This window comes from Mesoplodon densirostris, chromosome 9 (genome assembly GCF_025265405.1).
Source record: "Mesoplodon densirostris isolate mMesDen1 chromosome 9, mMesDen1 primary haplotype, whole genome shotgun sequence".
NCBI classification, from domain to species: Eukaryota; Metazoa; Chordata; class Mammalia; order Artiodactyla; family Ziphiidae; genus Mesoplodon; species Mesoplodon densirostris.
This window is the reverse complement of record NC_082669.1, coordinates 58,472,960-58,499,952: the sequence shown is the minus strand read 5'-3', so window position 1 is coordinate 58,499,952 and position 26,993 is coordinate 58,472,960. Positions and strand designations below refer to the sequence as shown.

At 39.4% G+C, this 26,993-nt stretch overlaps 1 protein-coding gene and 1 long non-coding RNA gene across 2 annotated transcripts in view; one reads left to right on the top strand and one right to left on the bottom strand.

Annotated features, from left to right (window-relative positions):
- Nucleotides 1–18,878: 18,878 nt before the first annotated feature.
- Nucleotides 18,879–26,993, bottom strand: part of LOC132496507 (uncharacterized) — a 52,335-nt gene continuing 44,220 nt past the window's right edge. The window contains exon 3 of the long non-coding RNA XR_009533419.1: nucleotides 18,879–19,495. This is a non-coding gene — a long non-coding RNA (uncharacterized LOC132496507). The remainder of the gene's footprint in view (nucleotides 19,496–26,993) is intronic.
- On the top strand, nucleotides 21,588–22,326 carry LOC132496504 (cytochrome b5-like). Its single transcript, XM_060108933.1, is given in 2 exon segments — nucleotides 21,588–21,887; nucleotides 22,138–22,326. Coding segments are annotated over 2 exon segments (489 nt in total).

Sequence of the window (26,993 nt, the reverse complement as noted above, 5' to 3'; positions counted from 1 at the left end):
AATCCGCAGATCAGATTATTTCTCTGATAGCAGCATTTCTGGTTGCCATAAGCTAATCAAATAATGACTTACATTCAGCAAAATTTAAAACCTCCTAAAATATGGAATATAATAATTGATCAACAAACAAAATGTCAATTTGGAATTTAAGCATTTCAAAGTTTATTTGTTGCCCTGAAATGTCTACACACCTTGTAGGCTGCAATGCTGAATTTCAAAGTTGGGGCACCTTAGGTACTATTCAAGGGGTTTTAGCTAACTGATGAGAGAAACTTCTGGAACACCAAAGCAGAAAAATGTAAAGAGTGGAAAACTACCCAAACTGAAGTTTTCCAGGTATGATTTACTTCTTAACATAAAGCAGCCCTAATGAAAAGTAAGCTTTCCGTTAGCAGATGCTAAAGAGACAAAAATACTGTTCTTGTCTGCTCTCTTTCCCTTTGGTCAGCTATCAGTTGTCATGAAAAAGAAAATACATCTCTATTTCCCAAACCCAATATTTTTAATATCTTAACATCTATATTCATGTTCTGTTAAAGAGTTAATAATGTGAAGAATTTATCATAAATTCTCAGTTGCGTTTTCAGAACCAGAACCTCAATTATTAAGGATTCATATGCATGTGGTGCTGAGTCTGTGCTATGACATGATCCTGTTCTCTGTAACTTTACAGTTGAGAAGAGATGTCATTTGACAAGAAAGATATTTCCCCGTACTTTCTTCCACCGCCATAAAAAAATAATAAAAAGTATGAGAATTAACAAAATGGAAAAACGTTACACTAATAAAAAACCACAGGGCTTGGAAAACTGTCAAGAAAAGGTGGGACAGGGAGGGAAACAAATGAGACAAAAGGTAAAGAGAAAGAGGACCAAGGGTTTAAATAGATTAAGAAATACTTGCATGTGGCAAATAAGATCACACTGCATAGCTAGGGCACCATCGGGATTTTGTTTTAATGAGAACCACCTCCTGGAAAATAGCTCCCCTTAGGCTAAGAGTCAAATCCTCCAGCTTGGTGGAAAACTAGTGCCAGAGTTTTTGGAGTGGGACTTATAAGTGTACTGCCCTTGGATGGATCACCATGTAATCCTCCCTAAAGCCTACCAAGAAGGAAGCCCGAGAATGAACACTTAAGAGTGCTGTTTTCATTTAAAAGCTGTGAAAGACACTAGTATCACATTTCCCCACTGCATTGACAGAGCATTACCATGAAGGGGGTGCCCTACGCCACTGGAGATGTTCATCGCAACTTCATGTTGCTGAACGGGTTGGCTCTTTGGCCGCTTGTCAATTTGGTTCACTTAGAGCTATCATGTTACAGCATCATCAGTGCAGGTGGAACTGACTGGTTTTGACATTAAATGGAAGTGGCCCAGTGCCAATGGGGCAGCGGAGGGGCTGTAGGAAAGCTTCACAGAAGTTCTGTGAATGCTGCAAGATTCAGAAGCACATCTCAGGAAGAGGAAAATGGTGGGCATCTTACAAGAGCAGTGAAGGTCATGATCTTGAGTACATGTGAGACACCTTTCAGAGCTCTTGAAATTCCTGGGTGAGAGTGAATTTTGAAAATGGACTGAAAGAGTTAACATACGTAAGTCTAGAGTGTGAGTTATGAATAGGTAACAGGTAATTTGTCATCCAAACAGGGATGACTTTGAGAATGAAGGGTACGTTGCTAATTATGCCAAGACAACAGATGTAAAATAAGACCATCCTGGACAAATTGCAATGTAGAGTCACATGTAGTTCCTCCTAGGAACTGCCACTTCCACTCTTTTAGTTTTGTAATGTTTGCAGTTTTACCCTAAACATGTATTTTTTTAAATCAGAAAAATATATAAAATTATATAACTTACACATCTAAATGAAGTAAGGGGAATGAGGTCTCACAAGAGTGACAGGCAAAGATAGAAGCATAATACTTACATTGTTATGTTGACCCCAGTACCCCACTTCCTGATGCCACATTACAGTCTAGAAAATTATGTCTGTAAAATTATTGTCTGTCAATTATTCTTCACCCCATGGCAACCCCAAAGTGGCCTACCTTGCTTAGAATGTCACACTGTCCCAGCAGTCATGGTATGCCTCACTTTCGCTATTTTATTTTACTCTCTGCTTTGTCTTCTCTTTGGGATAGTAGTCTTTTAAGGTCCAAAAGGATGTTTTTATGGGGGTCCAGTTTAGAAACACAATGCTTCTGATCATAGCTGGCCCACATCAGTCCTGTCAAGACATTAATGGTAGAAAACTTCTTTAGAGTAGGCAGGAGATCAGGATCCTAATTTACTTTGTTCCTAATTCACAAAGGTGACTTCTTTTTTTTTAAACTAGGTTGACGTTTTCTCTTTCGTGAATTCTAACATGTAGCTAGAAGTTTCCACTGCAAAGTGTACTTGTTTGGTTTAAGCTCTCTTCAAGTGACTTTTATAACTTTTATAAAGTTTTGGTGTTGGAAATTGAACTCTTCCTCCATCCATAGGGCCTGTACAGATAGAACTATGCAGTCTTCTGCCATTGTCCCAGCCTGTTTCCTTGAACAACTGCCTTTATGAGGGAGATGAGATGTGGCGACTTAGCTCCCTACTGCTCCCAGACATGCGAATAAAGCTGGAGTTGATGCTGTATATGAGAGCATGTGGGCTGCCAGTCCACTGACTCTGAGCCTGATGTATTAACCTATCAACAGTAATCGGGATTGGTATCATCTGCCCAAGGATGCTGTTCTCTTGGTGAGGAGATGGCAAAGTTCTGAGAGAAGGGGCCACAGGGCAGGTAAATTTGATAATCAGGCATAGAGAGCATCAGAGCATGGGACAGTGTCCAGGAAGGGGTAGTCCCATCCTGCTAGGGGGAGCATGGTAAGTGGACAGCCACTGGGTGGCTAAGATTGAGGGCTGGGGGAGCAGGATGTGAGCAGAACAGGTAGGGGGCCCCTATTACCAAAATATCTATTGTCTACCTGGGAACAAATCATGTTACTAAGATGAGAAGGTCAGCATTATTCTCAGAAGGCTTTCAATGTAAGGATACTGTTCATGGTAGTCTCTGGTTAGGTTACATGTATGTAAGACTCGGGTCAGCTGTAGAAGGTTAAGTTGGGTTGGAATTTATACTATTTGTGCACTTGATAATAATAATTCTTGTACTTCACATGTGTATAATGCAATGTATATATTATATATATTATGTATATAATCTGTTTGGTCACAATAACTCTGTGAGCTATGTAGGGCATGTAATATTAATTCTATTTAATACATGAAGAAACTAAGGCACAAAGCATTAAGATGCAAGGAGAGTGGTAGAAGTCCCCGGAGATGGGGCTTCAAAACATGGTTTTCTGACTTCAGATTCAAAGATAATTTTTAAACCATACTTGGCCGCCTCTCAACCACAAATTAATTGGTAGCATCTGGCAAGCTGAAAAACAAAATTGTTTTGAGTATTTTTTCTTTTTGCCATTAAATAGAAAAACCTTCTGGGTTCTACCAGCTTGTTTTCTATTAAATATACTAATTGAAGTGTAAAGTAATTTTATTCTCTAAATCAGTTCTAGAGGATATATACAAGGAAGAAAATATTAGGATTTTTAGTTTTATATTTTTGGATGTGTTTAAATGAACATAATATAGTACCACAGTACACCTTAACACATATATACATAAATATACACACACATATATAGCAATAAGTAAGTGTATTTACAAATATTGAGACAAATGTTCTTAAAGAAAAAACAACACAGAATTGCAGGCTCAGAAAAGCTTGGAAACCATTGTTCCTAACTGGTAACAACTTTCCCTAAAATGCCCGCACAGTTTTTAGCTAAACACACTCCTCCTTTTGTTTCACCTAATGCTTAGTGCAATGGGGTATGGCAACGGCTGCTATACCCAGAATAACAGAAGCTTTGAGTGAGAAGGGCCTGGAGGGATCAATTCTCCTAACTCCTTGATTTGACAGAGGAAGAAACTGAGGCTTACGGGGGTTAAGGGATTTGCCCAAGCTGACAAGTTAAGGTTGAGCCCAACAATATGGGAAACGGATGGAAAATCCAGTTAATGCTTAGCTAGCCATGGTAATGTATCATGGGGCTGGCTTGCAGAAATTAAATCCGTTAATAATCCCCAAGCCTTATTTTAGCCAGAAGTTTTAAATGCCTCACCTATCAAACCTTTTGCTAAAGATGATAATGTAAGGGCTTTGTTTCTCTGGGTGTCCAAAAATGTCACACATATACTGCTCTCTGGGTATCTGGTTACATACAAATACAAACTTGGGGAATACATATAGATATTTAATTACATACATCAATTGGTAAAAATAATTGTATTGAAACAAATATACTCCCCATCCTGACTGCAGTGAAAACGGAACCAAATTATAATATTCCCCAACAGGCAAATAACTACTCAAAATCTACTGAATTTTGAAATATTTTGTCTGACATCATCTCTTTGGAATTTAAGACCAGACCAATGCTGGACTATTATCAGATGCTAAATTCCAGTGTGTATTTGGTTCTATTTCTAGACTCTTAATTCTCTTCTGTTGATCTGGCCATGTATTTAACTACCAGTGCACAAGGGTTTTATTTACTGTAATATTATGGCAGATAAGACTAGTGTTAATTTTTTAATTTAAAAAAATGTCCAGGCTATTGTTGAATGACTTCTCCCCCTCCCATGAACTTTAGAATCACTTTTCCTATTCAAAAGCAAAACAAAACAACATACCCCAAAAACACCAGCACCAACAAAAACCCCATCTTTATTCAGAAACTTGTGAAATTTAGAGATTGGTTTAGGGAGAACTGACTTACGCTGTTGAATCATTTCTTCCCCCTAAATAGGCTACTTAAATTCATTTCAATTAGGATATATCTTTTCATTTATTCAGTCATGTTATGCCCCCTTGACAAATGAGTTTTAAAATTCTATTATATTTTCTAACATTGCACACTGTATGTAAGAAAGCTGTGAACATTTTTACAAACCTTTAACCTGACATTTTACTGAATTTTCTTGTTATATATAGTAGTTTTTAGTTGATTCTCTTGGAGTTTTCTACATAAACAGCCATCTCATTTGTGAATAATGACTATTTTGCCTCCTCGTTTCCAATTTTTATGCTTCTTATTTTGCTCTCTTGTGTAACTGTATCAACTACTACTTCTAAAGCAATTATATAACTATACCTTGATTATCGATCATTTAGAATTTCTCCCATTATAATAATGCTGAGGTGAACATCTGCAGAGAGTTTGAGTAGCTTGGGTCATTTCCTTAAGATAGATTCCTACAAGTATAGTTTGTTGAGTCAAAAGACACAAAAAATTTAAAGACTTTTAAAACACGTTGTCATGTTACTTTCCCCAAAGGGTCTATCGGTCGGTGACTCTAAACACCCTTTCTCCTCTGTTCACAATCCTGAGGCTCCCAGCACAGATGCCCCCTTCCCAGCCCTTCCTCTGTGTGCCTTCCCTCTGCCGCCCACTGAGGAGATACCCAGGAAATTCCAAATCAAGCCCCTCCCCCAAATCAAATAAAAGCAAAACACAAGAACAAAAAACTGATACCCCAGTAACCCCAAAATCAATTTGGAGATGTAATTCAAATGATTTGGAGATTATTTGCTCACTCCTCCTGCAAGTCATCCTAGATGCCTCCTTTCCCTCATCCCTCACATTCTAAAGCCACTGAGTCCAGTGGCCTTAACTTCCCTCCTACCCATTCTTTATTCTCCATGCACACTGTTACCGCTCTAGTTCAGGAACTCGTCCTCTCTCGTCTGGACCAATGTAATCCCATCTGACTGATCTTACAACCTCTGTGCAATCCTTTCTCCACCCCTATGCAGAACACTTCAGTGGCAGGAGACACCTCAGGATGGCCACCATCTATCTGTCTGTCCAGTTTCTCATGTGAACCTCTATCTTACTACTACCTGCTAGCCAGACCAGACTATTTGCAGTTCCCTGACCAGGTACAGCTCCAAGCCTCTGTTCCTGCCTGTGCCGTCCCAACCACAGGAATGCCCTACTCAGCACCCGACACCCCCAGTCCCATTCACCCAGGAAAATCCTTTTTCTGTTTAAGATCCAACTCAAGGGGCTCCTCTCTGGTGCAACATTTCCCATTCCACCCCTCAACCCCTGACCCTAGAACTGTTATAGGAAGGGCTGTCCATTGGATAGAGTATGGCAATATTTCCTGAGGTTCCTTTTATGCCCCATTTCCAGGGTTCTTATATAAGTGGAACAAAGATCCATAGGGACTGGCGTTCCCCCTCTTTATGGTGAATTGCATTTGTTTAACATGACTTCAAAGTTATTCGATACAAATCTATTCCTGCCATCAGTATAAACACAAGAATCGGCATTGCAGAAGGGGCCTCCATCGTGAGCCGGGGGAGGGAGGCTTAAAAGGTATGAGCTGCCTCTGCCCCGCTCCATTTTCTTGTGCCTCGGGGCACTTGCCTTGCTGACGGTTAATGATCACCTTAGGCCCTGAAGCACAATGATGAGAAACCCCCAGTGACTGTTGCAACTTCAGACAAAGCTTTTGGTTTTTCCCTTTTTTTGGTGGAAGAGACATTCAGAAATCCTGTGAAAGGAAGGTAAAATCTTAGAGCTGGAAAGGGGGGGTCAGCGTGACATCTAATTCAGCTCTTTGCTTCCAAGAAAGACCCGAGGAGCTAACCAGTACCTCCCATTTTTAAAGGTCTCTGGAATGAAAAATCCTTTGTTCATCCAAGCCAGCACTCGTCAGTCCTCATTGGCAAGCAATTCCTGGGTCTCACTTCCTATCCTTGCCTGCCGCCCACCTCCTTATCTCCTCTAACTCCATTTCCTGCCTCTAGGTGACTGGTTTCGTATCTCTAGTTTACTAGGACTGCTAGGAAGCAAGAGTGTTGCCTGAATATATGCCAACTACATGCTTCGAGCTTGTGCCAGAGTCTCCCTCTGATTCCTGTTCTCAAAAGTGGGGGGGGGGGGCACGTGGAAAGCCTCAAGTGTAAACGCAGCTCTCTGGCGCAATTCATTGAGGAGATGGAAGAGGTGTTCCCAGCACACACCTGGGGGATGGATTTTGCTTGGCACAGCACAGCTGCCCTTCTGCCAACTGTTCCAAAGCCGGCCACTTTATTCCAAATTCCACTGCAAGTGTCTGTTAATATCTAGTGAGATGTTCAAAGCCAGTTAACCATCTACGAGTTTTAGGGGTGCTCCTTTTTGTGGATTCATTGAGTAACACAGACAAAAAATGCTAACACATGTTTCTGTTGCTAGGCCTTAGTCTTATCACAGTTTGAAACTGTAGAAAATCAATTACGTGCTTTGAATTACTCCCTTCCCTGGCACAGAAGCATTTCTTCGTTCTTTCCGGACAGTGAACACTTTGCAACATCTACCACTAACAGCCTGTTAGGATTCTCTGCTAAATTAATGTAGTACAAATAAACCAAACAGAAGCCTGGTGGAATGCTAAACATCCCCCCTCTCCTCTGTTGTGGCCTCCTTGCAGCTTGGGACCTTTCTGCCTTGCTGCTGCAACATCTGGACGGCATTCGGGTTGTTTCTCAAGGACACAAGTGTGCACCTCCGGTGAATTTCAACTTTCAACATCTCTCTGGCTCTAATCTATATTTAATGTTTCATGACTGGTAGTCAAAGATGCTTCAGCTAAATATCAGGTTGGAATGAAAATGGTCCTTGGGAGAACATTTGCTTCCAGCATGCGTCAGCAAAGTGTCTGTGACAGAGGCTTTCCCCAGAGATGTGTTGCCGACTCTCTTGCAGTAATAATAATTAAGCCTTATGATTGCTGTGCCCACATAATCAAAGATCGCTTCATCAACTGTGATCCCGAGGGGAAGCTGCCTCTGCTCCTAACTGGATGTCAGTCACAGACAGCAGCACCCCTAGGGATCCCCAATTTTTCACTTGCCCTTTTTAGTCCCGTGTTGTTAGCATTGTGTTTCTTCATATTCTTCTCAATGCAAATGATGTGTAAATCATGCCCTCCAGAAGGCACACGTGGTGAGGGGGAGAGGGTGGGGAGGGAGGTGGGGCTGGTGTATTCTTCTCCCCCGGCCCCCCTCCCCAACCTACCACAGGGATTTCTCACATGGAACATAATTACATCTGTGCCATATGGGCTCATTTATATTCTATTACAGGTTAAGCTAATATGACTCAGAAATATGCTAAAAATACCTCAAAGTATTCTAGAGCTGTCAAAACACTTGTCATTTCTTGCTCACCCTTTTGATTGCTAGTGTTTTTGTTTTTGTTGGGAGATTCAGAGAGCTAAGAAAGCATGCTGGCGTGCTGGTGTCCAGTCTATAAATATAGTTTAATTTCCTGTATTATTGCAATCTGTGGGCTTGCAAAGAAAAGATCTTTCTTTATAAACCTAGAATGGCCCCAAGACATGGGCACTGAAGCCCCTACACTTGTAGATTTTAATTTCCCAAGAGGTAGGAAATACAGATTTCAGATGTGTGATTTTGTCAGCTTTAGAATATTTCTTGTCTTTGTTTGATGTAATTATTCACTGTGATAGAGAAACACCTGCAGTGGGCTGACACCAGAAAAGTGTGATGCTAGAGTGAGAAGAGTTGGTTTGAATGTCAGGCAAATCTTGCCAAGATTTTACATGTGGCATGAAAATGAGAAGTACAATCTGTAATGAGTAATGAGTTCAACAATGATTTACAAGGGCATGTTGGGTTGTTTTCATGCAGTGGTTAAAGTCCATCGACCCATTAATTTCTACCATCAGTACAGAAAATTGGTGGGTCATGCCTGTGTAGACTCTTAACCTAATGGTTTGATTATGTTTCATTTTTTTAGTATTACTATCTTAACATGTTAGTGGAAATTAGTAAAATCTGTCTTGGGAACAGAAGAGCAAGCACAAATATTTTACTTTTCCATGCTTGGCAAGCAGCATTTCCAAAGCATATATGGTGCTGATCATGCTATCGGCCATCAAATACACAGACCATTCTACTGAGAACTGAATTCATACAAACGCATACTTTTCCAATTTTCTAATAACTGTTCTATGTTATCTGGTTGAAGGAGTGGTTAAGACTGCCTGGTTCCAATCTCAAATTCTGCTACTCACTAGCTTGTTATCTTGGCAAATTCTATAATTTTCCCAGTTCCCCCATCTATAAAATGAACATAATATTAGCAGATGCAAACTATTATATGTAGAATGGATAAACAAAATGGTCCTACTGTACAGCACAGGGAATTATATTCAATATCCTGTAATAAACATAATGAAAAAGAATATGAAAAAGAATGTATGTAAATATATATATAAACATATAACTGAATCACTTTGCTGTATAGCAGAAATTAACACAACATTGTAAATCAACTATACCTCAATAAAATACATTTTTTAAAAATGAGCATAAGAACAGTAGCTCTCTCCATGGGATCTTTGGAAGTATTAAATGAGAAAATATAAGTAAAATACTAGGCACAGTGTCTTGCATTTAGTAAATATTTGTTACTATTATTGTTGATTTTAGCTTTAACATAAACAGCTTCTTTATATAGCTACAGGGCGCTTTTAACAAAAAATTATGTTTTTGTCAAAATCATGTTAGTTGCTCAAACTTCCATTTATCTTAGATCATGCAGGCCAGAGGTTCTTGGTACTTTTGGACTACACAGCCAAGTTCTTACTTTAGAATCAACAGAAACTTCATAAACTGGCAGGGGAAGAAATAGAAAAAGTCAACATTAATATACTGAAGAAAGTTTCTAGACTTGTATAATTTTGAAATATTTGTACATTTACAATTGTTCAGAATACAAAGTGTCTGAACTCATGCAATTGAAATGTTCCATTTAAATAAGAAGATATTCCAGTTTATAGTGGGCAGATGGTTGAACCAGTAACTATAACCAAGTTTTTAGTTTTTGCTTCTTTCAATCCTTAATATAGAGCTATTTCAAGATTTCGAAGGTGTGTGTGTGTGTGTGTGTGTGTGTGTGCATGCACGCACGCAGAGAATCTATACTGTAGACACATGCTCACAAAAGAACCTAATTTTGGGGTCTTCATTTACGTGTTCCTATCCAGCCTCATGGCCCTGGGTAAGTCATGTGCCTTCCTAGTCTGTAAGATTGGGCTCTCGATGATTCCTCAGGTCTTTTCTCCTTTCAGGCTGCTTATACCACCATAAAAATGGAATTTTAGGGCCTCCCTGGTGGCGCAGTGGTTGAGAGTCCGCCTGCCGATGCAGGGCATACGGGTTCGTGCCCCGGTCTGGGAGGATCCCATATGCCGCGGAGCGGCTGGGCCTGTGAGCCATGGCCGCTGGGCCTGCGTGTCCGGAGCCTGTGCTCCGCAACGGGAGAGGCCACAACAGTGAGAGGCCCGCATACCGAAAAAAAAAAAAAAATGGAATTTTAAAAATTAGAATTATTATAGGGCCTCCCTGGTGGCGCAGTGGTTAAGAGTCCGCCTGCCGATGCAGGGGATACGGGTTCGTGCCCCGCTCCGGGAGGATCCCACATGCCGCGGAGCGGCTGGGCCCGTGAGCCATGGCCGCTGGGCCTGCGCATCCGGAGCCTGTGCTCCGCAACGGGAGAGGCCACAACAGTGAGAGGCCCGCATACCGCAAAAAGAAAATAAATAAATAAATAAATAAATAAAAATTAGAATTATTATAAAAAGGGCTGTAAGTTGCCTAGACACCTCAAACTTATATTTTTGAATGAAGGTCTACTATAAACTTGATGTAGAAATAGGAGTCTTCTTTTTCATTAGCCTTGACTTTGTGGTTAGGGATAGAGATAAAGACAAAACAAGATACGGGCAATACTTTACAGGAGGAGCAACCTCATCTCCTTCCCAGGCTGCAGGCACTAGGTTTTTGGACAAGGGTGCCAAAGATTTAAAAGGTACAGTAGCCAGCGAAACAGCAGTGTGACGCTAGAGTCTCATGATTTTTGCAATTTCATGTTTAAAACTAGTATTTTTCAGCTTTCAGAAAATGTTTTCTTCCTCTCAAAATTACCCCCAGAGACTTTTCTGCAGAGAAGATTAGACACACAAACTTTTGACGGTTAAAGTTCAGTCGTACTTTCTAGTTTTCTTCTGTCAACTGTATTGTAAATTGCTTTAAAGTAAAAATAAAAGTTTCCCTCTTTAACCTTACATGTTAAAAATAAAATAAATCTTTAAAATGGTAAATGGGATTTGTTTCTCAGGCTGGGTCAGTGTGAGATTAATGTGTTCCAAAATGTCATATGGTTCGACCCTAAATCTTTTCTTAGAATATCTTCCCTAACCTATTCCTCTATTGTCAACATGAGACTACACAGGGTGTTCGAGATAAGGGCTGGAAGAAATCTATTCTACTGAGAGTCAAAAGGAGGTCTTTTTCTTTTCCCACGTAGTTACCCTTAATAGGTCAGGAAAAAAATTCTCTGGGAAAAGCTGGAAGTAAAGGTGAAACAACATAAGACAACCGCTAGGTTCACAAACACTGATATTTATTTGTTCCTGGTAGGGAAGGAGTGTGTATGTGTTAATTACTTAATTACAGATTTTAAATTAACTGCATTCTCTTTAAAAATCCCCAACCACAAGGGACAAAGACCACCCCCCCATCAGAAGCCTTGTTCTCCCAACTTAGCTTTGAATGGCAGCAGCTCTACAGAAGTGACCTAAGTTATAGCCATTCTGGCTCTCCACGCCAGATCTAGATGCTTAAAGCTTTAGAAATATAGCTATGTGTTCCCATATCCTCTGTAAAAGATATTTGTCCTATCTAGAAGGAAAGATCATTTCAAATGTGAACATCCATTTATAGAACTTTTGGAAGAAAAGCAAATTCCTAGAGTCCCAATTGACTAAAAAAAATCTATTGTATGAAAAAAATCCTCTGAAGATAAAAGAAAATTTAAACTTTAACCACAAAATTGTGTCACATTTCACATAACCTATGTAAACTATCATCCAGAAGACAGTGGAAGATCTGGGAGCTATGACTAAATTTTTTTTTTTGAAAAATACTCAGGAAGTTTAATGCACTGGAATTATAATGTTACTCTCTTTTGTTTATTCTCTTTTTAAAATATGTTTTTTCTTGGCTTTTTTGTAGGAAATTTAGAAAAATCACAAATGATACAAGGAAAAAAATAAATTTCACATCGAGATAAATCCCATTGACATTTTCTCTCCTAGTCTTTTCTCTATGTGTAAAGATATATTTTCAAGTAATTAGATTGTACTGCATATAAAATTATATATCTTAGATTTTCCCCCTTGGCATTCTTTTATCATTTCCTCATATCTTTAAATATATTTCCAAAATTTTGTTTTTAATGATTGCATAATATTTCATTGCAGTTATATCATAACTGTTTACATTAATTTGCCATTTGAGATTTTTACCTTCTTGATGATTTCAATACTGCAATGAATGATCCTTCCAATGTCTTGGGTTCTCAGATCCCTGATCCTTTTTCCCTTGTGGTGGTGCCCTCCCTCCTGCAGTCACCCACTCCCATGGGCAGACCCTGCAAGGGCATGTCATTCCCACTCTCTCAATGTCATATATCCCACCCTGACCAATATCTCTTGACTTTTTGGATCTCCCCCTTTAGTATTCTGACTGTAATTCTTTGACCCCCCCCCCCCACAGGGACCTCCAATTCTAACACCCTTTCACCATCTCTTACTCCTTTCATGTCCAGACTCCTCTTTACCCAGCTGAATTCCATCCACAACAATCACTCTCATTGTGCACACCTTCAAGTTCCTTGCCCCTCTCCTGTTCTGTCATGTTTGTTTGGTGAAACCATAATGCTGCTTAAATCCAACTCTTTGCCTACGCTGTACAGGGACCTGGGTAACTTATCATGGCTGGAGAAGAACATGACTGTGCTGATTGGTCTCACTTCAAATTCAGAAGCACAAACTCAGTGAACCCTTAGTGCTCCCAGTAACCATTCTATACCTCTCTAGTCCATTTGCTCACTATTCACCACCTATGTGGCATCATCTCTCTCCTCAAACCTCCCATGTCTTTTCCCCCCATCTTTATCATCTTAGCGGATGATACTGCATCCTACTTTACTGAGAAAACTAAGAGATTAGAAAAGAACTTCCACCAACTCTTACAATCACATCTCCACCCTCACATCTGCCCCCTCATACATTACTGTCCCACCTGCTATCAAAGATGAGGTATCCATGCTCCTAACTAAAGCCAGTCCCTCCATCTGTGCACTAGATCCCATCCTTTCTCACTTACTTGCTTTAGCAGTTGTTTCTCTCTCCTATATTATCAGGATGTTGATTCTCTACTGGATCATATCCAGTAGCACACAAACATGCTGTTCTTCTGCCACCTTCATTTTATAAGCTATCACCTCATTTCTTTGGGTACTTGCAGCAAAATTTGTTGAAAGGGATGTCTTGACTTGCCATTTCTGATTCTTCTCCTTCCATTCTCTCCTGAATCCTCTCTCATCAAATTTTTGCCTCCTTCCACTACTTCACTGAAACTGCTCTTGTCAAGATCATGAATGACCTCCCTGTTGCTAAATCCAACCGTCAGTTCTCACTTCTCACTTTTTTCAACCTTTCTTGGTTTGGCTTCTGGGATACCACACTCTCTTGGATTTCCTCCTACTTTACTAGTTGTTTCTTCTCAGTCTTACTTACTGGTTTTTCCTTTCCTACCTGATCTCTTAATACTGAGATCCCTGGTGTCTCAGTTCTTGGTCCTCTTTTCTTCTCCACCTACACTTACTTCCTTGGTAATCTTATCTAAACTCATGACTTTAAATACCACTTAAGTGCCTAGGACTCCTAAATTCATCTCTTCATCCCAGATCTCTCCCCTGATCTCCAGGCTCACATACAGTTACCCAACATATTGTCATTTTGTTGTCTCAAACTGAACATGCCCAAAACTGAACTCTTGACATGGCCCCTGCCCTTGAATCCTCTGCAGCTGTTCGCATCTCACTTAACGGCAACGCAGTCTTCCTGGGGCTCAGACACAACTTTGGCAGCATCCTTGACTTTTATTTTTCTCACACCCTGTATCCAATTCATCAGAAAATTTCTTCCTCTACCTTTGTCATACATCCAGAACTTGACCATTTCTCAATTCCATCTCTGCCACCACCTTGTTCTGCACCACCATTACCAGCTTCTTAACCTATTTCCCTGTTTCCATCCTCAGACCTTCCACCTTCTATTCTCAGCACAACAGCCAGATTTATATCCAAATCTGATCAGATTACGTCTCTGCTCAGAATCTCCTATGACTTCCCCAGTTCAGTCAGAGTGGAAGCCAGAGTCCTTACAATGGTCTTCTGGGTGCTATGTGTTCTGACCCCAGTTCCCTAGCTGAGCCTTCTTTTTCTCCTTCTCTCCCCTAAATTCACTCCCCTCCAGCCACACTGGTCTCCTTGCTGTTCCTCAAACATGCCTGGCAAACTCCCACCTCAGGGCCTTTGCCGTGTCTGTGACTTTTGCCTGAAAAACCTTTCTAATCTTTATGCACATGTCACCTTCTCAATAAAGACTGCCCCCCAGCACCCCAATTTTATACTGCACCTTCAACACCTCCTGTTCTCCTGATCCTCTTTACCATGTTTTCTCATTTTTTCCCCCCATATCATGTATGGGAAAGTTTCCTGTATCACATGGGAAGCTTCTTAACAAGCTATGTAATTTATTTATTTATTACATTTGTGTTTATTCTCAGCAGTCCCATCTGAAATGTAAGTTCTCACGGTGTCAGGGGCTTCATTTTGTTCACTGAGATATGCTAAGTGCTGAGAAAAATGTCTGGCACATAATAAGTGTTTGATAAATATTTGTTCAAAAACCTTAATAAATAAGCCTACTCATATAGAAAAGGCAAACATTTTAAATGTTAATCTCCTTACTTCAGCCCACATTTGTTTTGAAAAACTTGCTCTCTGAGTTCAAGTGTAATTTCTAACTCTGGTGTAGAACACCTTACTTGAAGCTTCACCTTTACATTCTATGGAGAGGATGACTTTCAAAAATGTTTTGATGATGGATGAAATGAGAAAGAATAGCCAGGCACACTGAAAAGTCAAGTGAAGAATTATGACAACCATCTGGATATCTCAGCTACATGAACTCCAGCGGGGAACCCCTGTCATCCAGTGGAATATATAACTCCAGGCAGAAACACTTTAATTTGTGAATTGGAGCATGCAGGGTGGTGGGTTAGAATGAGCATGATGGAGGGTTGGTCATGAAAAGGAAGTGGCAAGTAAAATGGAAGGAAAATAGAAGTGTTAAAAAAGGCATCAAGTACCCAACCCTTGTAACTGACCACACATATGGTTACACGCTGGCAATACCTGTGTTTTTCTGACCGATGAGATTGTGATGCGCACTTACTGTACAACATCGAAAGGATAGCATTTCTCTTTTACTCAGATCTGAACTATTTTGTTGGTTTTGAACTTACAGTGAGAATCAAACTGTACAAAGTTTGCTTAAACTTCTCCCCCACCCCACGAGCTCATGCTACTACAAACCTGTTGGGAAAACAGATTGAAAAGATTTAAAGTGATCCTTTTCAAGTATAAAGGTATTCAAATCCAGTCAGGGGGACAGGCGCGGCGACCACTAAACAAACGTGCATTAGTTCAGGGGCACTCAGAAACAGGGCTCAACCCACCTGGAAGGATTTTGCAAAGGAAAGGCGGTTCCTGCAGAAGAGGGAAGCAAAACTGCTCATGGAAAACCAGCCATGTGTGGGCACACTGCTCTGCAGCCATTTAAAATCTTTTCCTCCTCATCTGCTTTAATCAGTTTCCTATTAGATTTTTTTTCCCAGTTGATTTTCAGTGTTGAGAAAAATTACTTTATCCTTTAGTGGAGGGGCGGAGGTGGAAACGGGCAGGAGTGAGGGATAGGGGAACCGAGCAGAGTAGCCATTCTCTTTCCTGAACAGTACTATGGTACGTGTTTAGGAAAAAATTAAGGAAAAGAAAAGAAATATTTTATCAAGGTCCCAGCAAGGATGCTCGGGCTTCAGAAGGGCAGTAGGCAGCCAGGGGAGCAGAATAAAGGTTTTTTCAGGAAAACAGAGAAAACTGACAGATGACGAAAGGAAGGTAGAGAATGCTGAGATGTGTGTATGTTGGGGGAATACTGCAATTTTCAATAGAATGGTCAGACAATGGTTTATTGAGAAGGTAGCATTGAGCCAATACCTAAAGGGAGAGAGGTCTTAAGTTGTAGGAAGGAAGAACATTCCAAGCAGAGGAAAGAGCAATGTCTTTGGAATGGAAACACACATAATGGGTTTGAAGAACATCATGGATGTAGTGTGGCTGCAGCTGAGTGACTCTGCTTTATTTCTCCTTATAACACTCATCACCATCTGCCATGCTACATGTTTTCTTATTGATTTGTTTATTGTTCATACCCCCAGCATCTAGAATAGTGCCAGGCATATAGTAGGCACTGTGGTAGGTGCTGTGCTTTGCCACTCAGATTCCTCTTCAGGAGTGAAGACTACTGCCAAAAGACAGCTCTCATGGGAGGTTGCCTATAGCTTAGAAAATTGCACGGGGTCACCTCTTCTTCTCATCCTCAAAGATTGATCAGTGCAGGGGTATAAAGGCCTGGATGCCATGCTCCGCCTTGGGACAACTCTGAAGGGCCACCTAAGTTCCAGACCTTTCCATGAGGTTGGCTGAAGCCTTCCTTGAAACTATATCAGAGCTCCGCTTTACCTTCTGCCCAGTTCTGCTTCCTTCCACTCCTTTCCACAGGTGTGGATTTCAGGAACATGCTGTCTGCTAAGCTCTGTCTCATAGTCTGCTTTCTGGGGAACCCCACCTGAGATGGGATCAGGAGTAGCACTGAGAAAACAGATGCCTAAATGGAATTTTGGAGGCAAACCACCTGCCAACCGACAGGGAATGAGGACTCCAACATGGACGGTATGTGGTATGTCTCTCACACTAGGTAGCAGTGCAATTGTTAAAACTTTTATTGATGGTAAATCAGGATGGTATACTAGTGAAAAATAAATGCATTAATTGGCACCATTGTATAGGCATTTGAGAAGTATGGGAGCAATCATATCTATAAGGACTTTGGGATTGAGTGGTAATTATTGCTAAGCTCAATTAACACTCTGGAAAAGATTTTTTTTTTAAATGCTGAGGGCAATTATTCAGCAATTAAAAGTCAAGTTTGAAAGCCAAGGGGCCTCCTTGGTAGCATATAAAGAATCTCCCATTTCTTGCACTGGAACAGTATAAAAAGCTGAGCAACAGGATTAAGACTTAATTGTAAAAGCAGACAAGCTCCAATGAATATAAACTCCCAACCAAGCGTGGTCTTCTATCCCAAGGTCAGGACTTTCATTGTTAGAGAATGGACCCTGACACATGGGATGGGACTTCTAGGTTAATGCACCTGAAATCTTAATCCTTAGCTTCAGTGTGTTCTGGTAAAGGTCTAACAACTGGCTCTCCAATATATTTCTTGGACACACTTTTAAGCTTATTGCTCGTCATTATTATTTTCTCCATCACTTTCTCTGTCTGGACAATCAAGAAAACAATAAATTAAGCCCTGATTCTCTCATTTCTATGGGATAAATACTCCCACCATGACCACTTTCAGTGTGACATCACTGAACATGGAGTTGAGAAAAGCTGTTCATTAGCATCCCATTACATATATTTCTGCCATACATATACAATAGATGTAAATAACCTCAAGAGCATAAATAACAGTAAAATACAGTAAAATCACTAGGAAATGATGAGTTTTGAGTATTTATCACCTTTGTTTTATGTTTAATTTAACTGTAAGTTTTTATAATCTTGTTAATAATAATCTGTGTTTTTACAACTGGTTCACAAAACTCCTGAAAATTGGACAATTGGCTCTTGAGAGCAGGAGCAAAGTGGTGTAGAATTTTAACTTGACTGAACTGCATCAAAGGATCTGGTATTAAATCAAGTCTTCAAAACTTACTAGGGTCTAACACATTAAGACTATGCATTTTCTTTACATAGTTAATGAATCCATGAATGAGAATGGTAGATTATAAATTGACTAATCCCTTAGGCTACCATTTTGCCAACTTTAGTTGGGAAATAACTGAGTTTTAAACTGTACATACATTTTTAAGAATCTGTCATCTTTTTACATATGCAAGAATCAATTCAATTCCCTTAAACAGAAGAACACAACAATTATTCTCTTTTCACCTAAATTTTGCCAACAGCAATGACTTCTCAGCAACAGAATCCCTGCAGTTGGTTAGGGATTATTTTACAATGTGACAAAAGATTGCAATATACAATTTGTTCCAATTAACATTCTTAAAATGTTTGCCTGCTAGAGAAAGGACTTTTCTTTAAAGTACTATGGATTTTCTTTTAACATGTTTTAGTTTAAACCTCCTGTTTCAGCTTAATGGAGCTGGCCCTAAATAGAGTGGGATGGAGCCAGAAAATCTGGTATAAGACAGAAATTAGTGTGACCATACCCTTAGGTTGCAAAAATAAATCGTCAACAATGAAAACTCTGAAGTTATTTATTATTGTCCTATGTTTTATTTGAACATTTCTTCACTGATCTATAGAATTGTGTAATCAATTATTCATTCATTACTTTAATGAATATTTGTAGAATGCTCACTTTGTGCAAGGTACTATTATTATCCAGAGTCAACCTAAATAAAGAGGTAAATGGAGGCAAGCTCGAATAACCAGAAATCAAATTTATTTGGCAATAGCAGAGGAATTGCAATTCAGGAAATGCCAACTACAACAAGCTGCAGGTGAGTCTGTGGACGGGTTGGGGTGGCCTCTATCTGTGAGTGAGGAGTGCAAAGAGGGTGCATCCGGACAGAGTCCAAGTGGTAAGTTCATTCGCTTGAGCATGGGGAGAGATGATTGGCGGATCTTCCTTGGTTAGAAGAGAAGTTCTGGTTTTCTGTCAGTCAGGCATTCACAAGAAATTAGTCTCTCAATTCCTAAGTTTCATTTTCCTGAGGGCACATGCGTGAGATTCTTCTTTTTATATCCTCTGGTTCCATTTTAGATTGAAATCCTTTCACACTAGAAATATAGTGTCTACTTTGTGGCTTTCCAGAGCAGATCTTTCAGCTCTCACAAACAGGGTAAAAACTACTGAGCTGTAGCCCATTTTCCACTTTGTAAGGAAGATGAACACCTCCTGAATGAAGCTCTTCTAGTGGCCTGTGGTCCTATCGGAGCTGGACGAGAAGGAGACTTGACGTCAACCTCACCAGTGGGGTAAGTTCGCATTTCCAAAGAATTTCTTTACCATCCTGCTATCCTCTTCTTCCCAGCACCAGGGAGACTTCAAGAAGGTGCTCTGAATAGCAAGTTTAGGGAAATAAAGTGAAGGAGGGAAGGTTCCGCTGGGGCTGTTTTTCCTGGGTGAAGAGGTGATGTTGGCTAGCCCGAGTGTGAAGTGAACAATTATGAAAGGCAAGAGTAAACAAGATGGAATAGTGAGACAGCTTCCCTAGTTTTTCAGAGGCAACATTTCATGCTACAGTTTTATTCTATTTAAAAAAATTTAAATGAGGTACAATAATTGACATATGACATTGTATTCATTTCAGGTATACAATGTTATGATTCGATACTTGCATAGACTACAAAATGATCACCACAGTAAGTCCAGTTAGCATCAGTTACCTTACATAGTTAAAAAAAATTTCTTGTGATGAGAACTTTTAAGATTTACACTCTTGGCAACTTTCAAATATGCAATAGAGTATTATTAACTACAGTCACCATGCTGTATGCTACATCGCCATGACTTATTTATTTTATAACTGGAAGTTTGTAGCTTTTGACCCCTTTCACCCATTTTACTCCCCCACCCCCAAGTCCACTACCACCGCCGGCCTCCGGCAACCACCGATCTGTTTTCTGTGTCTGAGTTCAGTTTTTTAGTTTTTTTTTAGATTCCATATATAAGTGCGACCATATGGTATTTGTCTTTCTCTGACTTATTTCACTTAGCATAATGCCCTCAAGGTCCACCCATGTTGGCACAAATGGAAAGATTTCATTCTTTTTTATGGCTGAATAACATTCCATTGTGTATATGTGTGTATATATAGTGTGTGTATAGATACATATTTTTTTCTTTAACCATTGAATTTGTCAGTGAACGCTTAGGTTGTTTCCGTATCTTAGCTATTGTAAATAATTCTGCAATGAACATGAGGGCACATATATCTTTTTGAATTAGTGTTTCTCTTTTCTTTGGATAAATACCCAGAAGTAGGAGAATTGCTGGATCATATGGTAGTTCTATTTTTAATTTTGTGAGGTATCGCCATGCTGTTTTCCATAGTGACTGCACTAATTTACACCCTCCCCAACAGTGCACAAGGGTTCCCTTTTCTCCACATCCTTGACAGCACATGTTATTTCTTGCCTTTTTGATAATAGCTGTTCTAACAGGCGTTAGGTGATATCTCATTGTGGTTTTGATTTGCATTTCCCTGATGAGTAGTGATGTAGATCTTTTCATGGCCAGCTGTATGTCTTTGGAAAAATGTCTATTCAGATCTTTTGCCCATTTTTCAATCTGATTGTTTTCTTGCTATTGAGTTGTATGAATTCTTCATATATGTTGGACTTTTAAATATATATATTAAATTTACAAAATGTCAAACATCGTCTTTTTCTAGTGTTTACAAAATCTACTACAAATCTAAAAATACTAATGAATATAATGAGTCTTGGGCTAATAGAGTCATTGACTTTCTCCAGTATTATGAGTGATTAAAAACTGATTTTATTAAACTAAGCAAGAAGTAAAAGGAAAGAAATGTTAAGAGCTAATATTTCCTATTGCCAACATCACACCCAGTTAAGACCCTTTGCAGTTGCTATTCCCTCTGCCTGTAGTACTTTTGCCCCAGATCATCTTTGCACAATTAGCTCCATTTAGGTCGCAGTTCAAAGGGTACTTTTCAGAGAGGCCTTCCCTGACAACCTGCTAGAAAGTAGCTTCATGCTCCATCATAGCACCCTTCTTTAATTTATTTGTAGCAATTAGGTTTTTCCAGAATGGATTTGTTCATTTTATTTGTTTGCTGGCTGATTTTTGTGTCTTTTCTCTCAACTAACTGGAAAGAAGGCAGAGCCCTTGTCTACTTTGTTCATTGCTACTTCCTTCGTGCTTGTCTGGCACATAATAAGAGCTCTGTGATTAGTTTTTGAACAAATATATAAGTGAATGGGCATATTTAATTGCTTTGGGTTTCTATGGTATATGCTTCATTGGGAGTCTCAAGATGGATTCTAACATTTAGATGATGTATGCTTGGCTTATGTACTTAGCATTTTGAATGCTGAGCCAGCTACTTACTGATTGTCATTGTCCATTTAAAAACAGTAAGAGGGCCCAGGTGCGGAGCCGGGCCGCAGGGAATGTCCGGGGACAAGTTCGCGGAGACGCTGGCTGTACTCCGCCCGGCTCGGCTCCGCTGCTCCCTTTAGGGTCCAAGGCTCGCTGCGCTCCGAAATGGCCGAGGAGTCTGGCAAAGCCGTGAAGTACTACACCCTGGAAGAGATCCAGAAGCAGAACCACAGCAAGAGCACCTGGCTGATCCTGCATTACAAGGTATACGATTTGAGCAAATTTTTGGAGGAGCGCCCTGCTGGGGAAGAAGTCTTAAGGGAACAAGCTGGAGGTGATGCTACTGAAAACTTTGAGGATGTCGGACATTCTGCGGATGCTTGATAATTGTCCAAAACGTTTATCACTGGGGAGCTGCATCTGGATGACAGGTCAAAGATAACCAAGCTGGGCTTCCCTGGTGGCGCAAGTGGTTGAGAGTCCGCCTGCCGATGCAGGGGACACGGGTTTGTGCCCCGGTCTGGGAGGATCCCACATGCCGCGGAGCGGCTGCGCCCGTGAGCCATGGCCGTTGAGCCTGCGCGTCCGGAGCCTGTGCGCCGCAACGGGAGAGGCCACAACAGTGAGAAGCCCGCGTACCACAAAAAAAAAAAAAAAAAAAAAAGATAACCAAGCCTTCGGAAACTCTTATTACTACTATGGGTTCTAATTCCAGCTGGTGGACCAATTGGGTGTTCCCAGCTATCTCAACACGGGTTGTAGCCCTGATGTAGCACTTCTACACATCGGAACACTAAACACGTTCTCAGAAGCCAGTGGAAGAAAAGACTGCTTTGGTCCGGGGAGAAAGAAGCCACTGTTTACTGCTTCAACGGACAGAACGCTTCACCTGAAAATGATTTGAATACACCTGTTTTCCTTTCCTCCTACATTAGATACAAAACAAACCAAAAAGAACTATTCTTTCTACTCCTCAACTTTCAGAGTGTGCCTTTTTATTTATCAGCTTTGTTTTGATGTTCCACCACTATGTCATTTGCTTATTGTGGGCACAATCTTTTAAAACATACCACCATGTTTGGCTGTCTATTTGATATGTTATTGTCTTTAATGTTTGGAATCTGATTATTTGGCGGTCATTTAATGTGCTAATCTTTCAGATCCAAGTTGTCTGTCTGATGTGAGCAGGGACGTTCTTGGATCTCTTCTTGTGCTGCTTCATCTAATTGAATAATCAGGTATTGCATGTTTCCGGTGTAGTTTTTTTTTTTTTTCCAAGGAAATTAAGGAAGGCCCAGAAATAATAGGTTAAAGATTTCTAGTAATTGTTCTACTTGAACAATCATATAGATGATAAAAAGAGAAAGTGGCCTGCAAGACCTAGAAAAGATACTCCATCTTTTCTTTGATTAAAAACACCAGCAACATCAACAAAAGCCTGTGAACCATGAGAGAACATTACCACTGCCCCTTCTCTCAGCTTAAACATGTCATTCTGAAGAGATTCTCAGTTATACAGTTTCTCAGGTTTTACAGACTCCTCCTTCAGAGCTGAAAACTGTTTACATGCTCCTATAAAGAAATGTTGATTCCCTAATTTTTAAAAACACATATTATTTGAAAGAGATTGTGGGACATTTGGAATCTGATTTTTGAAGAAATTTAGCTCTGGTGTTGGGCCATGAAGAACTCTGGTGTGGACTGATTCAGTGGACTGGTTCAGTCATCCCATATTTGTTTATTATTCTCTGTCCAGTGCTTTTTTCTTTAAATGTCAAAACTTGAGAGATGAATTTATAGACTTGAAGTACTTTGTAGTTAGCGATGATTGTCCATTGGCCTGCTAGCTGACTGATGAGCCATGGAGTTCTTCAGAAATAACTAAACACATTGGAAAGGAATTTGTTTAAATTACAGAGCATAGATTTTTATAATCAATGACATGTATCACCCTCTGCCTTTTTTGTCACTGGAAGTTAGAGTGAATGTAGGAGGGCAGTGGGGCAGCTGACTCTTATCACATGGGAAAGTACCTTGCAGAGGAATCCTTTGTTTAGATTTTAATAAACATAAGCCTGGAACAAAAAAAATTTTTTTTAAATGAAAAAATAAAAACATTAAGGGATTTGTTACTATGATCAGGTTTGTTTTAAACTTTTATAGGTCAAGATTCTCACTGAATAGTGCCTGTCTCTTCAAAATATTTATAGACTTTGTATCTTCTGTCTTATAGTGTTATCACTTTATTTGGACTGATAATTTGAAATTAGAAACTTTGTTTTACATAGCTGTTTATCTTGTGTATAGCTTGGGTTTCATACATATGGACTGTGTAAATGATGAGATATATAAGTGATCATGAGACGTATGACTTAAGCCTACAGGGATATGTTACTTTTGTATCCAAATAAATGAGTTTGGGCTAAGAGTTTCAGTAAGTGACTAAAACTTAGTCTAATCTAAAATAGACAAGTTATAATTAATAATATCACTTGTAAAGCTGCTTGAATTAGGCATGTCTTGCTTCACAGTTATTATACCACTGTGATATCTCAAACAGCAGACTCTATATGCCCATATTAGCAGAAAGTTTAGTGTTCGCTGGGTTGCCCACGTTGAATATTTCTAAAAACCTTGGAGGAAAACTCTTATTTCCCACAATTCTCTCTCATTGTTGCTTGTCTTCATGGCCAGACATCTTATTGTAGATGAATTCTACAATCATTCCAAAACTGGATTGTCTATCCAACGTTCCTGACTCTGCTTTGCTCATGGGCCTGTCTTAATTTCCCCAACCCAGCTGCTATCAAGCAGTAACATTTAAGGGACTCTACCAAGGAACTTGGGTATCACAAAATGGTCACAGTCAACTCTCTCATTAATTCCCACCTGATCCTGCGTTGTGAAGATTGTTTATCTTTTGCTCTCCTTTCCCTGGTCCAGCAAGTGGAACTCCAAATCCCAAATCCCTCACTCAGTTTCAACTGCTATCTTTATGGAGATATCTGATAGATTGAATTACTGGACCCAATTCTTCACCACTTCTTGTATCTACACCCTCTGCCTTATAGCTTTATATTCTCTCCTACTAAAGTCCCTGCCTCTTGACTTTGACTCGGACATGTGTTTTGCTTTGGGCTGTAGGATGTTAGCAGCTGCAATGCAAAAATTAGCTTGAAAAGTATTTATGTTGGGCTTCGCCCTTGTGCCTTTGCCATCACCATGAGAAGAATGTGTCCTGAAGAGCCCAATGGGACCAAGGAGGATGAAAGACATGAGGGAAAGACCCAAATTTGCAGATCTGCAATGTGAAGCAAAACCCACCCAGGTGACTCACAGATCTGTGAAAATAAAAAGCTTTTGTTTCAGTCACTGTGTTTTGAGGTTGTTTGTTATGCACCATTATTGTGGCAAAAGCTAATTTATACAAGATGTAAGTCTTTCCATGGTAAAGTCAAATATTGACATCTTTGTGCAAAGTAGTTTGGCTACTTATGGCCCCTAGTGTCCCCATTCCAGAGTAGCGTTTTGGCTTTACTTTTGCATAATCAAAATGCATGTTAGAATTCTTTCTCAAAATAAAAAGTTTTCCTATAAAAGTGAAGAAAACCAAAAACTACTTTTAAATGGCCACTTTTCCATCTCTGAAAAAAAAATTAAAAGCATTGCTGAACTCTATGCTCCAGGTGAAAACCCAGATTTGTCAAAAAGGTTCAGAGAAGAAGTGGTATTGGTGATGATTCTGAAAGACTGGATAGGATTTGAGTTGACAGACAAGAGATGGGAATATATTTTAAGTAAGGAGTGAAATGAACAAAATGTGGTGACTAGAAAGCATGAAAGTCATTCAGAACCATTTAAAACATAATTTACTTTACAAACATTTATAAATATAATTTTTAAAAAACCTTAAATTGTAAAAAATGAAGGTAATCTATTATTGAACTCAAAGACCAATCAATACTAATAGAACTTCTTCAGGGTATTGAAGAAAGTACAAGTACAGTGAAGATTTGCCAAAAAAAAAAAAAAAAAAGAGCTATTTTCATTAGTATGTTGAAGACATTAAGTAGACACATTCCAATGACAATTCTATTACTACTTTAATCCTATTGTCCCCAGTTCTCCTAGAAATTCCATTGAGATTTGCTTTGATTTATATCAGCATTCTGTATGTCATTATTTCTTGTTTCTCAGACTTAGCTTGAAGCATATTTGAATCACATGGATTCAATATATTCCATCTACCATTTGTCTTTAGGCCCTAGTACCTTGGTCTGCATGTAGCAGGTGCTCAAAATAGTTTCTGTTATTATTTTAAATTAATACTTATATTATTAGCAATAGCTAATCACATTGATTCATCATCTCAGTTGCTCTGTGAGGTGGGTACCAAATTTAAGTCAATATTTTTGGTTGAAGAAACTGAGTCATAAAGAGATTAAATGATTAAGAGATGAAGTACCAAGTCACACTGGGAGTAAGTGGCAACACAATGACTCAAGTTCAGATCTGCCTAACACCAACACCAAGCTATTTTGAGTTGAACTGATGCACATGGTTTGAAAGACCATATGGAAACTACTGTATACAAGCCATGGCCAAATACCATTGCAATACAAAGAGATGTGTTATACATTATATAAATGTATGTTTGTGAATGTATATATACAGGGTGATTTGCCTTTCTCACTTCTTGATGATAAAATTTGAAGAATAATTGTTTCTGTGACACATGAATTGCAAATGTATTTTTTTCATTTTGCAGACCCTGGAATGCTCATTTACCTCTCTTCAGCTTGGGAGTTACAATGCGTTCACAGCTAGCAAGAGCGAGCTACTGCTGCCTTAGACTCAGTGCTTAAAGAATCTCATAAAAAATTGAAATTCCTACCTTTATTCAAGCTTGTCAGGAAATCTCCCTATAGCCCTTTGTATTTGAAAATGAATTATAGTCTTTTTAAAGCACGTGGGAAATGGTTTTACATTTTTTCAGTTGCACATAAAATCCTTTTATGAGCTGCCAAATGAAAACTGAGAAAGCTCAGTGAATGGGGATGCCTCCTTCAAAATCTCCTATGTGAATTGAAGGTGCCATGTTCTCTGCTTACATGGCTAATGTGGTTACTTTATCTCTTCATTTCACCCCTAACTAGAAATTAGGAAGTCTTTAAGACATACCCATTAGTTAAAGTGAGACATAACCAGTGCTTACTAGCAGAAAGGAGACAATGAATATCCCTCCAAAAGCTACTCTCACACAGGAAGGGTTAAGAACTAAAATGGAGCTGTATTGGAGCCAAGGTTTTTTATGCTATTAAAATTAGTCTGGTATTAATCTAAATTAGACGATTTTAAGTTAAGATGTTTATTGTAATCCCCAGGACAACCTCTAAGAAACTAACTCCAAAAATACAGTAAAATAGACAACAATCGCACACTAAAAAATAACTATTTAACACAAAAGAAAGCAGTGACAGATCAACCAAGGAATAAAAAAGATAAGACATAGAAAACAAATAGAAAATGGCAGCTCTAAATCCTACCTTGTCAGTAATTACATTAAATACA